The sequence below is a fragment of the Myxine glutinosa genome, chromosome 1, assembly GCF_964187855.1.
Source record: "Myxine glutinosa chromosome 1, kmMyxGlut1.1, whole genome shotgun sequence".
NCBI lineage: Eukaryota > Metazoa > Chordata > Myxini > Myxiniformes > Myxinidae > Myxine > Myxine glutinosa.
The window spans coordinates 20,278,801-20,296,546 of NC_136261.1; the positions used below are offsets into that span (position 1 = coordinate 20,278,801).

The following is a 17,746-nucleotide window of genomic DNA, read 5'->3' on the forward strand; positions in this document are numbered from 1 at the left end:
TAAATTGGTGTTCTTAAGTTCTGACCAACCAAATGTTGAATTAACCCCAAGATTAATGTTTCTTCTAACAAAAGATGGACATTCTAATTCACCTTATTTTGATGAACCGCTTGAAATGGAAAGAGAGGAAGATAGAGAGTATATTGAGTTGCTAAACACACTTGATTATGGAGTTTCTGTTGCTGGTAAAAGTAAGAAGAATGAGAAGGAGAAACATATTATTGATGCTTTAAGTAAGCTTGGTTCGGGTGTTAGTTTTCTTCCAAATGACCCATCACAATTAGTTAATAGGTTATTATTGTTGTTAGGTAGTAAGAAGGCTGGAAACAACAATTGTTTTAATGAAGCATCCGCCATTTTAGATCAGTTGATGAATATGAAAATAATTAATAAATGTCAATACAAAGATATTTTATTAGATATTAAATAAGATGAGAAGCACAATTCTTAGTTTTAATTTCACAACGAGTGATTACACAGCTTCATTCCCTTACCCACTACAACTTGACCCCAAAAAAGAATATGAGGCTTCTTTGTTGTCAATGGAGACTTATAATACCTTGTTTAATATCACAGAGAAAAACAACAAGTTTAGTTATAATCCAGGAAGTGGATATAAAACTATAACCGTTTCACCCGGTGCTTACGAGATTTCTCAAATATCTTCAGAAGTCTCTCGCCTTATGAAAGAAAAAGGTGATGAACCAAAAAATATTGTAATAGATATTCAAAAACACACTTCAAAATCAACTATTAAACTTAAAAATAATTATAAAGTTGATTTCACCATTGAAAAATCGTTTAGAGAGCTATTGGGTTTCTCTTCAAAAAAGGTTGAAACTAACGGGACGTCTTACAGTGATAATGTCATTCAAATATCCTCCGGTATAAATTCAGTATTAATTCATTGTGATTTGATTGATGGTGCTTATAACGATGGAATAAGAACAAATACAATATTTTCATTCAGCGCATACTCAACCCCGATTGGTTATAAATTTAATATGGAACCAAAAAATCTTGTCTATTTACCTGTGTCAGGAAAAACCATATACAGAGTAAATTTTAGGATAACCGACCAAGATAATCGTATGATATCCTTTAATGATGAAATTATATCCATCAGAATTCACCTACGTGAAGTTTTTCAATAAATAAATAATGGTTATTGTGAGAAAACACGAGTTGGGAAAATATAAAATAATTACAGGGGATGGGATGTTCCTTTCACCATACTATAAGGGTGAAGGTATGTTTCTTGGGAGAGGATACTATAAACCAAAGAGACAACGGGGTGTGGGACATCAATTTAGAAATAAAGGAGATGGGATAATTGATACTCTAATGGGTATTGGTTCAACCATCCTTAAACATAAAGACCTAATTGGTTCAACTGCTTCTGCCGTGGGCTCAGTTGCGGGTGCTATAAAGAGTATAAAAGATGCTCAAAAGGAGTCTCATAAATTACAAGCAATCAAAGAAATTAAAAAAGGTAAAACTCAACTATCTTCACAAGAACGACAAAAAATCATTAAAATACTTGGGTCAGGGTTTCAACAATTTTAATGCTATATAAATACAAGTATGGAAGCGATTGATAGTATCTATGATTTGGATGATACGATTATCATTTCAAACTCCACTAAAAAGGAAGACTATTTTAAGGTAAATGCTATAACAGGAACAGACTGGAATTCAAACGGAACAAAAAGTTTTGAAATAAATAATCAACAAACTTACTTGAATATAGCTGATAGTTTCTTGCTGTGTAAATTTAAATTCACTAAGGCTGCGAATAATACTAATGCTACACTCGTAAATGATTTCTTCTGGAAAATGTTTGACAGTGTCCGCCTGTATATTGGAACACAAGAGGTTGAAGCGGTTGATTATGTCTCTGCTACATCTGAAATGATGAAATTTACACTATATTCGTTTAGTGATAGAATGGGTAAGGGAGCTGTTGAAGGTTTTATTCCTGATATGTCAACAGGAACAAACGCAGACCCTGGTTATAGTCAAAGGAAGTCAATGTATAATGATGACGCAAAAGCAGAGAATAGTTTTACGGTAGCAGTACCTCTGAAAGGTATATTTGGATTTTGTGATTATGATAAAGTTTTGTATGGGCTTAAAATTAGATTTCAACTACAAAGGAATGATAATGTAAATAGGTTGCTTTTTGGGGTTGAAAATGCTTTTGGCGACAATAATAAATTTGTTATTAATGATTTGTGTTGGTATATTAGTGAATATACTCCTAATCTTAAAACGGAAGAGATGTTAAATAGAAGACTTAACTCAAAGAAACCGCTAAATGTATCATACCTTAAAAGAAGATGTCAACACGTTAAACTGGAACACACTACCTACACTTGGAATTTGGGTGTTCTTGAAGGAAAGCCACGATACCTATGGCTCATTTTTAAGAAACCAGATGGAGAGGACGGTACTAATAAGAATAATGCCCTGAGTGATAATGCTAAGGTGAAACAACTTCGGGTTTCTCTTGATGGGACATTTTATCCGCGAGATAGATTGGAAATTGATTGGGAAAAAAATGATTATGCGGAAGCCTACAAGTCTTACCAAAAGGTGTGTGAAAGCAACGGTAATAATGAACCTATTTTGGATATGGTTGCGTTTCAAAAACTTTATACAATCTACACAATTGACCTGAGTTCTCAAAAGGAAACTATAAAGTCTAATAGAGTGGATACTTCTCTATACATTGAAAGAGGAGAGAATGAAGAAGTTGATGCTTATTGTTTGCTTTTGGAGGAAACAGAATTACAGATTAATACAGATAATGGTGTTATGATTAATATCACATAGGTTTTTTCTCATAAATAAATGGTAGGGGTATATGTTAATCAAATCAATCTTGATAAATTAACATCTTGTATTCAAAATCAAAAGCCTTGTATTATTAATGTTAATACATTTCAAAGAAAAGGAGCTGTAAGAATTGATGTTTTACTCACAAGAGAGCAGGTGAAAACACTAAATGATGTTGGATCACTTAAAATTAAAATGACAAAACCTATGTTAAAGAAATATTCAATAGACAAGTCAAGAGGAGGATTTCTCCCATTTCTAATTCCTTTATTTGCTGGTTTAAGTGCGGCGGGAGCATTGACTGGTGGTATTTCAGCAGCGATAAAAACTGCTAACGAAAGGAAGGCACAACTAAAAGCTCAAAAAGAATTGGAAAGACATAACAAGGAGTTGGAGAAACAAATTAGTGGAAGTGGTGTAATTGTAGATTTTGCTCAAAAACTTGAAAGTCTACCTGATAAAGCTAGATTGTTAGTTGGAGATATGCTTTCCTCTATCGCTCAAGCGGGTGTTAAACTAACTAAACGGGGTAATGGATTGTATCTTTCTCATAAATAAATGGATAAATGGTTTAAACAATTTGGAAAGAATACAACGTCAAATATAGAACTCGCTAAGTATTGTAAAACACTAAAAATTGATAATGTGGTTATTTGTATGAGAGATGAATTAATACATATAAATAAGAATACAAAGAATATTATTATGAATTTAGACACACAGAATGGTTCTCATTGGGTTTGTATTCATAATAGTCAGGATAAATATTATTTTGATAGTTATGGTATGCCACCACCTGTTGAAGTAATACAATTCTTACAGAATGGTGTTTATCAAACATTTCAAGTTCAAGAAATTAATTCTAAATGTTGTGGTCAATTATGTTTATATGTATTATTTAAACTCAACAATAATGAAAATTTTTATGATATCATTTTTAATCTAATATAAATGACTTATGTTGGAAAAGATGGTTCTATCTTTGGAAAATCCTCTCAGGATATTGATTTATCAAATTATTATACAAAGGCACAGGCTGAACGACAAAAATATAGTGTAAGTAAAAATATTAATATGAAGAATACTTATAAATTAATCAATTATCCAAACCCTACAGATGCGAATGACTTAATTAGATTAAGTGATTTATCACAATATATATATTTAAAGAAAACAGCACGTTTTGTTAAACAAGTAAAATTTACAACCACAACACCTGGTTATACTGACCATACACCTTTCCTCATTGAATTTAACTACCTGCTTACAATTGAATTTTATAAAGAAGGACATTTAGTTAATATGCGAATTAATAAATGGGGGTATGATATGTCTGATTTAGGGTATAATTGGTCTTTTTCAATAAACATAGAAGACCTACATGATTTAAATCAGTCTCGTAAAGAAGAATATTATCCACTTGGTGAAGATAAGGATTTATGTGGAAGTACAATTAGCAAACAACAAATACGTGATTTTAAGAAAAGAAAAATATATGATAGTATAGCGATGGTTCGCATGACAAAGAAGGAAGGTAATGAGATAAGGATAGAAAGCCGAGGAATACAAACCGATTTGGTAGTGGGAAGATGGGGTGGTATTACCTGTCATAATATTAATCTCACATATATTTCTGATACATAAATGGCAGGAAGAAGACTACAAGAGAATTATAATTTTTGTATTCAAGGATACCTACAAGAAAAGGGTGCTCGGTATTACATACCTTATGATTTGGAGCATATACATGGGAATTTTGTCATTAAAAACTGGCCTTATACTGATATTGTTAAACCCACAAATAGAGACTTGTTTAAAATATTAAATAAAAATGAACTTCTCAAAGTTATGAAATATAAAACTCTTTTAGAAATCGTCAACAAATCTTATTGGTATCCTATTATGAGAAAAATAATTATAGATACAAGAATATCTCAAAATCCAGATGAGTATATGTATAATATTCTTTGGGGTTCAAACTCAAGGGTAGCAAGGGATGAGGAAGGAGTTGAAGAAGAGAAGGAGGAAGGAGTTGAAGAAGAGAAGGAGGAAAGAGAGAAGGAGGAGAAGGGGGAAAGGGAGAAGGAGGAGAGGGAGGAAAAGGAGAAGGAGGAGAAGGATGAAAGGGAGAAAAAGGAGAAGGAGGAGAGGGAGGAAAGGGAGAAAAAGGAGGAGGAGGAGAGGGAGGAAAAATATAAAAATATGACCATTCCTGAGATTAATGAAAGATTGAAGGTATTACGACAAATAAATAAATCTCAACGCACTGAAGAGGAAAATAAAGAATTAATGACTCTTCCGAACTTATTGGTTTTTAAATTTGCTATAATGAATTCAGAGCGCAGATATACAACATATAGTTGATGATGTTGGTGTTATTGACTTTAGTTAGTTTTATTTGTAAATAAATGGAGGAGAGAGTGAAGTCATTTCTAAGGATTCTTTATGTTTTAAAAATCAAGATAGAAATGTATATGTTGAAAACCAAAAAGGTTTTGGCACTATGTAGAACTTTTTCTCATAAATAAATATGAGTTATTGTCTCAAATGTAAAAAGAAAACTAAATCTAAAAATATCTCTTATGTTAAAGCTAAAAATAATAGAGTTTATCAAAAAGGAATATGTCAAGTGTGTGGTTCTAAAAAGTGTCAATTCATCTCTCCTAAAAGTGGAGGAGACATACAAAAGTTTTTGTCAGGTAGCAAATTTACAACAACTGGAATTCCAGGGGAATTACACCTTCCAGGGTATTCTTTCTGTGGCCCAGGAACAAACTTGGATAAAAGATTAGATGAGGCTGACAATCCTAAACCTTGGTCTAAACCTACAAATAGGGTTGATGAAGTGTGTATGAAGCATGATATTGCTTATGGGAAAACCACTACATTGACTGAAAAACATAAAGCCGACAGAGAAATGTTGTATAATTTGTCTTTGATACAAAATCCAACGTTGAGAGAGAAAGTTGATAGGTTTATTGTGAGAAATTTGATAAATGCTAAATTGAAACTTGGCCTTGGTTATTCACCCTCAAAAAACTATTAGGCTCTCATGATGTCATCAAGACTGAGGAGCTTTTGGCTGATGAATTACATAAACCTATAATCACAAAGTTTAAAAGAAGGAAAGTTTATTCTAAATACACCGACCACATATGGTCCGCTGATTTAATCGAACTAAAAAATGATAAGGGATACAAGTATGCTTTAACCGTTATTGATTTGAGGAGTAGATTTGCTTGGGTTGTTCCTTTGAAAAACAAGAGAGGTTATACTCTGAAGTTAGCCTTCCAACAGATATTTAATAAAAGTAAAAGAAAACCAAAGAAACTGTGGACCGATGAGGGAACAGAGTTCTATAACAAAATATTTATGAAATTTCTTAAGGGGGAGGGTATTAAATTATACAGCACCTTTAATGAAGGAAAAGCAGTTGTTATTGAGCGTTTTAATCGTACTTTAAAAGAGAAATTATATAAAAAATTCACACAACTCGGTTCCCAAAAATGGGTGTATTTTATTCAGGATATTGTAGATAATTACAATAATACAGTTCATTCATCAACAAAATCAAAACCATCAGAAACATTTACAAAATTAGAATATGAAAAGGAGATTAATTTGAGAAAACCGAAGTTCAAAGTTGGTGATATTGTAAGAATATACAGATGGAAAAGTCATTTTGAGAAAGGTTATACAAAGAGATGGACTAATGAATTATTCAAAATCGTTGATGTAATGGATACTATGCCTTGGACTTACAAATTATATGATATGAATTGGGAAGAAATTTTGGGTTCATTTTACTCACAAGAATTACAAAAAACAAAACTGATAATTCATTAAACAACAACCATCCATACTTTCATCCACCCAGATTAGCTAATTTAATTAGTAGTAATAAAAAAAAAAAAAAAAAAAAAAAAAAAAAAAAATCATAAGCCACACCCACACAGACCCCACCCACAAACCCCACCCACACAGACCCCACCCACACAGACCACACCCACACAGACCACACCCACACAGACCACACCCACACAGACCCCGCCCACACATAAGAAAGCATTGGGGGCTTTTGATGATAAGAGGTTTATTTTAGAAAATGGAATTGATCGTCTCCCTTATGGTTATATAAGTATATAAGATATATATATATATAAGTGATAAGTTAAAAAGGGGGGTTAGGGATTTTAACGGGCTACCGCCACCTTTTTTACTATTATATAAATGATAGAACCAAGTATCAACCAGACTAAAGAGTGGAGGTGTAATCAACCTTGGTATATAAATGGAAAACATAACGAATGTGAAAAATATCAGATTCAAGAGGTTGAGAGAATCACTGGTCAGAAGGTTCTCAAGACGGATAAACGTATTCATTTGTTAAGTGGGGTAATGGAGGGTGGGAAGAAAAATATATTAGAGTGGAGTGAGAACTTTAATGGTTATCAATCGGATAATAAATATTATAATTTTAAAATGGTATGTGGGAGAGGAGGAGGTCAAACAAGAACCCTCCGTGAAACATACCACTTTATACTTTCACAACAAAAGGTTAAGGAACCTGTATACTTTATAAATATACTTGATGGGGATGAGTTCTATAGGAGAATGGAACTCTTAAAAAAGTTAGAAAGAGATAATATATTTATAGGCTCATTAGCAGAGTGGTCTAAGGAACTACATTAAGGGGGTAGTGGGGGGAATAGGGTAAAATTTACATGGAAGTGAGAATGATCATAGGTTCATAAGGCTAGAAGGATTATAGGTTCATAAAGGAAGAAAATCATAGGTTCATAAGGCGAGAAGGATTATAGGTTCATAAGGTGAGAAGGATTATAGGTTCATAAGGCGAGAAGGATTATAGGTTCATAAGGCGAGAAGGATTATAGGTTCATAGAGGGAGAAATAGAGGTGTTTATGATTTTTTTAAAAACAGGGGGGGTAAATGACATTAGATAGGGATTTCCCATGTTAAACGGAGGTGTCCCAGAAGCAACATTTATCATCTACTGCGAGTGGTGACTAACGCTGTGCCTAACCAATGTCCCCAAATTAAGCTTTGGAATTTTCAAAAACAAATCCAAGTGGACATGTTTGGATTCAAATGTTCACTGATAACAAAAATTTGTCATTTTCCAAAAAATCGCTAGACAGGGAACAGGTAACCCCTTTATGAGCCCCTTCTTCTCCACCTCTCCACTCCCTGATCACTATACTCACTCATAATGTTAAATAACCCCAGATCCACTTTTTTGAAATACCGACTTCTTTCCTGGAAGTCCTAGCAGTGTCCATGTGTTTTTTTTTTTAACTCTCCCACCCTCCACCCCCTTCCCATGCCTCCTCCCCCCAAGCCCTCTCCCTCCCACAGATCTCCCGATGTCCCTGCTCTCCATCTTGTTCTCCCGCTCCCTTTATCATATGTTTTATGTTTTTTGTGTCGCTTTGTCTTTTTTGTGATCAATGTTAGCTCTTACACGAGCCTCGACTTTGTACACAAAAAAACCCCAAAAACATTTGTCTAAATTCATGCAATCCAAAGGCCTGAATCACTTCCTGAAAAATGGGCATTCCACTTAAAGTGAATTTGAGCTCAGAAGCTTGAGTTTCAGAACCCATTTGGGATATCTGTTAAAACGTTGCCCACAAAAATGCGGGAAAATATTTTTTAATAAAGGTGGAGGCCGATCAACCCCAAAGCTGGTTCTTGATAAATAAATATACAAATTGATGTGTTGTCAGCAACAATTGTCGAGCTTAGACTCCATTATTACATGATGTTTGATACTCTGGAGTTAACCAACCCCAGGTCTCCATTTAATTTATTCTCCCATTCCCATCCACACCCAAGCGGAGTGGGCGCTCAATCACCAGCCTTCCGATCAGCATCCCCCTGAGCACCGTGCGTGGTGAAGAACATGGTCATGGAGGTTGCCGGGGTAATGGTGTTGGGGGCGCTCCTGGAGGGACAGCCGGTGGAGGAGGAAAGGCATCTGTTGAACCGCAATGGGGGTTACCCAGCAAGCTGCCTGTCCGAATCCCACTTAATAGGGTAGAATCTCCAAACAACGGGAAAAAGGTGCGAATCCCAGATTACCTCATTGTGCTGCTTCTGTTGGTGGATTTTGCTCAACCCCATCTGACTCGGACATATTCACTGCATGTTTTATTGGCTAATTCCCGGTGTGTACCCCGATTTAGAATAGGTACACCGTATCCCTGCGCATCGTAAGAGGCGACTAAGGGTTGGCGTCAGGAAGGGCATCCGGCCATAAAAACATTGCCTCAAACAGGGAACCATGATTGTCATGGGGCCCGCAAGGCCAACCCCCGCTCTAGCGGGGAAAAATGGCCTGAAAACGATCATTCATTCATTCATTTTTATTGGCTAATTGTGTACCTTGTTTTCAAATTGCTAAAATGACTGTAGTGGTTAAGGGTTTTCACCAAGTGAAATGTTTTCCCACTTTTCGCCATTAAATTGTCAAGAAGGAAATTTGTCAGCTGTTCCATAATTAAATGGAATAATTTGATTAACTTGCTTTTTAAATTATATTCATGTCTATATGTGGGGCTAGCGGGATGGTGTAGAGCAGTGCCATAGCTATGGGGAGGGGCGGTGAGGGGGGGCATGACCACTAGGTATAATTTTGCCTCCTCTAGAATCTGACCAACCAAAAATAACGAAGGGTGGCATGAGAAAAATCTTTGAGCCTTTCACATGGACTGAGGGTGGACCATGATCTCAGGTATAGAACCTAAACTTCATTAACCTGAGAGAGAGAGTAATTGAATGTGATATATAAATGATGTAGACTGCAAAAGGCATCAAGGGGGGCGTTTTTGTTTTTTTTGGAGGATTTTGGCTCTGATTTTGGTTCTGATCGAAGTCCACGTATCTTAAATACATAAACTCCGGTATAAGTGGGTAGAATTGCATTTGACCGGCTCCTTTCTCGCGTGTTCCCGCAGAAGCACCATCGTCTCCAGTTGATTTGATGCGTTTTTGTGTGTGCGCGTCGTAGGTCTGCCAACGTGGGTCATCTTGTGTTCAACACCCTCATTCACCTCGTGCCCCTGCAGTGGATAACGGTTCCATTGGCAGCAGCAGCAAACTAGCAATAGCAGGTAAGAAGAGCCACGATTGGTGAATTCATTTGGGAATAGGTAAGCTCTCACTTTGTTAAAGGGCACGTCAGGTTAAATACTCAAATATCTCAAATCTATTTTAATCTTGATTTATTTTGATTTTTTTTTTTGAATTTTTTTGTTTGTTGTTGTTGATTTGATTTTTTTATTTTGAACCAATTTTTTTTTAAATCAGGCTGTGAGTTTTGAAATATGAGATTTGGAATTAAATTGATATGTACAGTCACGTGAAAAAGCAAGTACACCCCATGTAAAGTTTTGACTTTTTCAACATATTTCAACATACAGCTATTTGATCTTCATTTCAACAATATTGATAGATAAAGGTGATATAATATAACAAATATCATGAAACATTTACATTTTGTAGTCCATTGTATAAGTTAAATAAACATAAATGCAAATTTCGCATGTGGAAAAAGTAAGTACACCCTTGGCTCTAATCGGTGGTATTGCCCCCTTTGACAGAAACAACCTCAAGTAGGCGTTTCTTATAACTGTCTACCAGTCTCTGACATCGACTGGGAGAAATTTTTGCCCACTCCTCCATGCAGAATTCTTTCAGCTGTGCGATGTTTGAGGGGTTTCTAGCATGCACAGCTCGTTTCAAATCCCCCCACAACATCTCGATGGGATTTATATCCGGGCTTTGACTTGGCCATTCCAGAACCCTCCATTTTTTTTATTTATTATTATTATTATTTTTTGTATACAAGATCGAGGCTCGTGAAAGAGCGAACATTTATCACACAGAAAGACAAACCGACAAACCGACACATAACCGACAAACCGACACATAAAACAAATAACATCGGGAGCGGTAGACAAGATGGGGAGAGAGGGGGAAGGACACAAACACAACATTTGAGAGCAGGAACCGAGAGACATGGAGACATCGAGAGATCTGTGGGAGGGAGAGGGCTTTGGGGGGGAGGCATGGGAAAGGGGGTGGGAGAGGCATAAAACATATGGACACTGCCAGGACTACCAGGAAAGAAGTTGGAATTACAAACAAGGTGGATCTGGGGTGAATTAGTGGGGGTAGAAGAGATCAAGGTTTTGGATGGGGGAAGATAAGAGATGGTGGTGAACAGCTGTTTTAAAGACCTGGAGGGAGGAGTGGGATTGAAGGGAGTGTGGGAGTTTGTTCCAGAGGTGGGAGAAAAGAGGAATGAAGGAGTGAAGGTGAGCAGAGAGCCGAGATTTCGGCAGTTTAACCATCAGAGGCTTGCTGGCAGATCTTGTGCGACCTGTAGGAATATTTGGGGGACAGAGCACAGAGAGAGCTGGGGGAACAAGGCCGGAGAGGAGTCGGTAGAAGACAGAAAAAATTTCTTTCTTTTCTGCCATTCCTTGGTGGATTTACAGGTATGTTTAAGGTCATTGTCATGTTGCAAGGTCCACCTTCGGTTGAGCTTCAACTCTCCGACAGATGGCCTCACATTATCCTCAAGCACCCTCTGGTACAATGAAGAATTCATAGTGGATTCTATGATGGTGAGCTGCCCAGGCCCTGATGCAGCAAAGCTGCTCCAAACCACAATATTTCCACCACCATGCTTTACAGTTGGTATCAGGTTCTTGTGGTCAAATGCTGTCTTTGGTTTTCGCCAAACATGTCTTCTGGTACTGTGGCCAAATAGCTCTACCTTTGACTCATCTGTCCAGAGCACATTGTTCCAGAAGTGCTGGTCTTTGCCGAGGTGTTCATTGGCAAACTTTAGTCTTGCCCTGATGTTCTTTCTGGACAGCAAAGGTTTCCTCCTGGCACACCTCCCATGCCGATCAAATTTGTGCAGCCTCTTTCTAATGGTAGACTCGTGCACTTTGACATCAACAGTGGCAAGAGCTACCTGTAGGTCCCGTGATGACATTCTGGGGTTCTTAGAGACTTCTTTCAGCATCTTGCGGTCTGTTCTCGGGCTGAACTTGCTGGGGCGGCCTGGCCTGAACAAGTTGGCAGTTGTTTGGAATCTTCTCCACTTGTAGATGATTTTTCGGACAGTCGAATGATTGATTTCAAATTGTTTGGAGATCTTTTTAAATCCCTTCCCAGACTCGTAGGCATCTATAACCTTCTTTCTGAAGGCCTCAGAGAGCTCTTTTGATCTAGGCATGGTGACGCCGCACACTTCAACAACAAAGAGCAAACCAAACTAAATGTCTGAGGTTTAAATAAGACAGGTCCCTTCAAGATCCTCTCTAACCATGTTCTAATCATTTGCACCTGAGCTGGTGCACCTGATTCTAATTTTAGGTATTTGAAGTAGTGATAAATGTAGGGGTGTACTTACTTTTTCCACACGCGAAATTTGCATTTATGTTTATTTAAATCATGCAATGGACTACAAAATGTAAATGTTTCATGATATTTGTTATATTATATCACCGTTATCTATCAATATTGTTGAAATGAAGATCAAATAGCTGTATGTTGAAATATTTTGAAAAGTCAAAACTTTACATGGGGTGTACTTACTTTTTCACGTAACTGTATGTGGGAAAATTACATCTCCAGACCAGGAATTGAATCCAGGACCTCTGGAAAACTGTACCATAGCTCTGCCATCTGAGCTATCTGGGCTAGCCTGACCAAGCATGCAATTTTCCCACACATATCATTGCCAATCTCTTTCCGTCAATGCTTCCGGGGCACTCGCTGCCAACCATAGGAGCACCAACGGCCTGAACACGAGAGGGTCTTCCTCCAATGGGGGGGGGAGGGGGGGGACAAATCCATGCCCTCTATTATAAACACCACTGGGGGCGTAGTGAAGCAATGAGATTAATGAACAGGATTATAAATAATTAAATTGATATATGTGGGGAAAATTACATGCCCAGACCAGGAATCAAACCCAGGTCCTCTGGAAAACCTAATTTCCCCACATATATCAATTTAATTATTTGATCCTGTTCATTAATCTAATTGCTTCACTAATCTAATGAGCTTAGCTTGTTTTAAGTCGTTTTTGTCTTAGAAACAAGAGGTGTAATACTCAAGGAAGTTGGAATATCTGTGCAAGATTTAATTCATAGTACTTTCTCTGCCGCAGAACCTGATCCTAGTCCTTTGCCAGCCCAACATCCTACCAGCTGGTCTCACCCACTTTCTGGTGCAGGAAGTGACCCTCACATGGATATAAGAACCTTAAATGACCCGTGCCCCATCATCCATTTGCCACCCTTCTCTCCAAGCGAAAACAACGGGAGGTCTGCTGAAGCTGGAGACGGCCGCAGGCGTCTGAAGAAGAAGCGATCGGGTCTGGTTGGACCTTCCAGCGGAAAGCGGAGAGGAGGTTTGGGTCTCCGGCCCCCTGGAAGCCAGAACTCGGGCTCTCCTTTGAACATCTCTTCTATGGTAATGGATTCGTTTGTATACTTGAGGCTTCATAAACAACTTCACCCAATGTGCATGTACTTGCCCTTAAAGCAAACCTGACCTACCTCAGGAAATTAACCACTACTCAACCATGTTGGTTACCTCCGCCAGCTTGTGTTTTCACCTCTGTCAGTCTGTTTGTTTGTGAGCAGGATATCTCAAAATGTCGTAGACAGATTTTGACAAAATTTGATGGACAGGTTGAGTGTGTGACAAGGAAGAATTGATTCGATTTTGGTGAATATCCAGATCTGAGGAGTTTATAAGTGATTCTTCACCATTGAGAGTTGGGATCACAAATGATGTACTGTACGGCACGATGTCAAAAAGTTATGGACGGATTCGGATGAAACTTAGTGGACAGGTTAGGTATTTGAGAACGACGAATCGATTAGATTTTGGTGAAGATCCGAATCCGGATCCGATCTAGATACAAAACGTAAACTGTTCAGGCTTGCGGAGGCTCGATGCGCTCTACCGAGTGTTCTAGTTTTTCCTGCGATTATATACAACTCAAAACCAAGCACTTGTCAGGAACATGTCATTCCCATATCTCCAGATACGATTGAAAATCCTTCGTTTTAGGTTATGAACACATGTACGTGCTCCTTATTTGTTGAAGCACTTACTTCCCCATTTCTTCCAAATTTTCCTTTGTAAAGTCCAATAGCTTTCCTTCATTTTCTCTGAATCTCATTCTCATCAAAAGCTGAGCATTAATTATCCACAGGTCATTTAATCCCTCTTTAATTCCCTACCCTAATAATTCCATAATTCCCTAATTATTATTAATTTCCTATTTATTATTATTATTCCCTAATTTAATTCCCTAATTTATTATTAATTTCCTAATTATTATTATTATTCCCTAATTTAATTCCCTAATTTATTATTAATTTCCTAATTATTATTATTATTCCCTAATTTAATTCCCTAATTTATTTAATTTAATTCCCTACCATTTGTTGGACATTTAAATTGGGGAAGTTTTATGAACACACAGCTGCATCTCATGTCTGAGCTTGCTCTTCCCTCCTGACCTACTTGAAGTAAAAATAAATCCCGGGATATATGTAAATCCGTGATTCTTCCAAGATGTTTAAGATCCGACGTTTTTCGTGACGTCCGGGCGAGTTATCGCCGCCACCCTCAACAGATTACAAATTCCTGCCAAGTTGCCCATCTCATGACCCATAACCTCCGCCTCTCAAATTCCTGCCAAGTTGACCATCTCATGACCCATAACCTCCGCCTCTCAAATTCCTGCCAAGTTGCCCAGCTCATGACCCATAACCTCTGCCTCTCAAATTCCTGCCAAGTTGCCCATCTCATGACCCATAACCTCCGCCTCTGAAATTCCTGCCAAGTTGACCACCTCATGACCCATAACCTCCGTCTCAAATTCCTGCCAAGTTGACCATCTCATGACCCATAACCTCCGCCTCTCAAATTCCTGCCAAGTTGACCATCTCATGACCCATAACCTCCGCTTCTCAAATTCCTGCCAAGTTGACCATCTCATGACCCATAACCTCCGTCTCTCAAATTCCTGCCAAGTTGCCCAGCTCATGACCCATAACCTCTGCCTCTCAAATTCCTGCCAAGTTGCCCATCTCATGACCCATAACCTCCGGCCTCCTCGGATTGGTTTGTAATGGATAAAAATGCGATGAGGGAGTTCTCTTGGTCGTTACAACATACTGCAGCTTGCTATGCAGCGGTTCACTCTTGGCATTCTTTTCAGAGTAAATATCGGTGCCGCCTGGTCAGCTAGTACTGCAAACAGCATTTGGAAACCAAGTTGGCAGGTCAAACCTCTGATTATGTGCGGTAACAAATGTCACGACTTCTGTTAGGGATTGCATTTTGAAATATCTGTCACCAAATGTCCATTTACTTGACCGTGATGTTTTTGCCTCTCGTGCAGGTAAGCGCAATCAGCCAGCCTCTTGAAATATCTGCGATCTCTTCTCCTGAAACTCCGGGCCCTGGTGGAGCCGAAGGCGAGTTGGGGCCTCAAAGGGAGTCTCGTCTGGAACTGCTCGGCGGTTCTCAAGAGGGTCTGGTTACCTTCTGTGGAATCGGGAATCCAAGCCCCAGTGACGAATCTTGTATTTCTGGTCATGGGGTGCTCAGCCCTACCCTGACTCCTGGCTCTCCAGCCATCTCTGCTCCCTCTGGATTTTCCTTTTCTTCTCCATTTGCTATGGCATCCACATCCAGTGGCTCTTCTTCTAACCCCTTCTCCTCTTTGCCCTCGTTTTCTCTCCCTCCAGGGCTAATTCTTTCAGTTTCCTCTTCACAAGGTGCTGCCATGACAAACAATGCGCTTGGTCAACCACCTTTGGTCTTTTCTTCCCCCCATACTGTCTCGTCCACTCCCTCTCTTTCTACAGCCCATACTGTGAGGCCTAGTATTACACAGCAATTCCCTAAGAAAGCCGTAGCCTTCCCTAATACCTCTTCGCTTAGTCCTGGACATGGGTTTTCATCATTGCTCTTCCCCAACCTGGACATAAGCTCTGGGCTGGGGACAAACTCGAATTCCAATCTTTCCTCCGCTGTTTCCGCCTCTCAAGCAAATGCTGAGGTGGAAGAGGCACCACCCTCTTCAGGTCAAGCACTCTGGCTTCCGGTAACCATGCTGCCAAGGCTCGCACGAAGTTAAACCAGAAATAAACACGAAGTTGATGCAAGGGCTGGAATTCTATAGAAAAGGACAAATACACAATAATGAACAAATAAGATGAAGCTTATTATTTTTCGGGGAAGATCTTCATAGAGGGAAAGCCAGAAAGATAAAGTAAAAACAAAAAAGCATGCAGGAAATGAACGTGGAAATAATCCCAGTTGTTGGGAAACATCTCCCTTGAAATAAGTTTTACACCTGTTTCACTGTTTCTACTGTATCGGTCGCAGTATCGAGGCGGTCAATGCAAGGGACTGATGTGAAAACATTGTCAGGCCTGGCGGTCTCTGATCACACACCAAGTCGAGTAGAACCGACCCAAAGCAGCTGCCTCGTCACCAACGCAGTCTATGCAAGTCCTGCCAAAAGTTGCCTCCGTCGCTCCGGGCGCAGCGAAGAAGAGGCAAACTTTCTTTGTTTTATTTATTTTCCCCGTCAATCTTTGCAGGTACTGGTAGCAGCGGCGTTGCGGTCGGCTGTAACCGTGGCCAGGCAGAGACCGAAGGCCGTTTGCTCGCCTGCGTTTCTTTCAGTGAACGACGGGTTCCAAAGTCGCCCTCCGTTAGCACAATCCCCGAAGGGTGTTTGTGAAATGCTGTTTTTCACTACTGTTTTTCACTACTGTTTTCCAGGCAGCTCAAAGCTGCTTTACTGTGGTGAAGGTGTGTTTTTTGTGTCAGGAATTTATCTCGTTATCTTGTGAGGGCCGACGGCCACCCTAACCACTACACCAAGATGGCGTCGATATCGGTCTCGCAGAACACAGCGATGATTATATCCGTGTATGAATTAAATGCGTCCCGTCTTACGTAAAAAGTGGTGCTTCTCGAAATGATTTTTGTTTGCTCATAATTATTTTAGTCTAGCGGATAAATTGCGATCGCAATGCATGATCAACGAAGGCCATCCACACGTGGCAAAGTATTGGGATTTTTACGCCCATCTCAGGTTTCGCGTCAATATAATGCCACAATTTCTCCATGAACTTCTGACAATATTTATCACGGTATTTATGTACACAGTTTTACTGTGATGGCCTTACATGAAGCATCATTAATTTAGAACGACGAGCTTCACCTTTTTCCCATGTGCGCGCGCACTCCTTTCACTCGTCCCTGCATCTTGTTGCTTCCTCGACATGCTTCTTTTGCTTCCGGCTGCAATCGCAGCAGAAGCTTTGAATGGGTCAATTTGAAGCTTTGGGACCGATTGCTAGTATGCCAGTGGTGTGTAATTGCTTTATGTTGGGAACTTGATCGTTCACTAAGCTGTTCAAACATCACACACACAAAAAAAAAAGTTTACAAACACAACCTATTTGGTGCTGTAGGGTTTCCTCCGATGTCAATAAAATATGCTTTGCTTTAAGAGATTTTTGATTCCTGGATTGCATCGGAACGTAACTGGAATGTTTTGAGTTGTTACCTCCACCACTGAAGGTGCATGGAGGTTATGTTTTCACCCTTGTCTGTTTGTTACTTGCAAAATCGAAGATTTTTCAAGTATATTGGTCAGTCTTGTGCGTTATTCTGTCTGTCTGTCCGTTTATCAATCGCCGACAGGTCACAATTTTAAACCAATTGTCATGAAACTTTACCAAGTTGTAGAGGAGGTCACATCTGGTCACACTATTGATTTTGAGGTCAAATGTCATCTTAAGGTCAAATTTATAAAATCGTCAT

At 38.8% G+C, this 17,746-nt stretch overlaps 1 protein-coding gene across 8 annotated transcripts in view; it reads left to right on the forward strand.

Annotated features, from left to right (window-relative positions):
- DOT1L (DOT1 like histone lysine methyltransferase) overlaps positions 1 to 17,436 on the forward strand; it is a 129,851-nt gene extending 112,415 nt beyond the window's left edge. For all 8 annotated transcript variants that reach the window (XM_078786884.1, XM_068108026.2, XM_068107998.2 and 5 more), the window contains 4 exons: positions 8,696 to 8,923; positions 9,870 to 9,972; positions 13,050 to 13,354; positions 15,303 to 17,436. In XM_078786884.1, coding sequence (XP_078643010.1) covers positions 8,696 to 8,923; positions 9,870 to 9,972; positions 13,050 to 13,354; positions 15,303 to 16,043 — 1,377 coding nt within the window. In that variant the 3' untranslated portion in view covers positions 16,044 to 17,436. The remainder of the gene's footprint in view (positions 1 to 8,695; positions 8,924 to 9,869; positions 9,973 to 13,049; positions 13,355 to 15,302) is intronic.
- Positions 17,437 to 17,746: the final 310 nt, after the last annotated feature.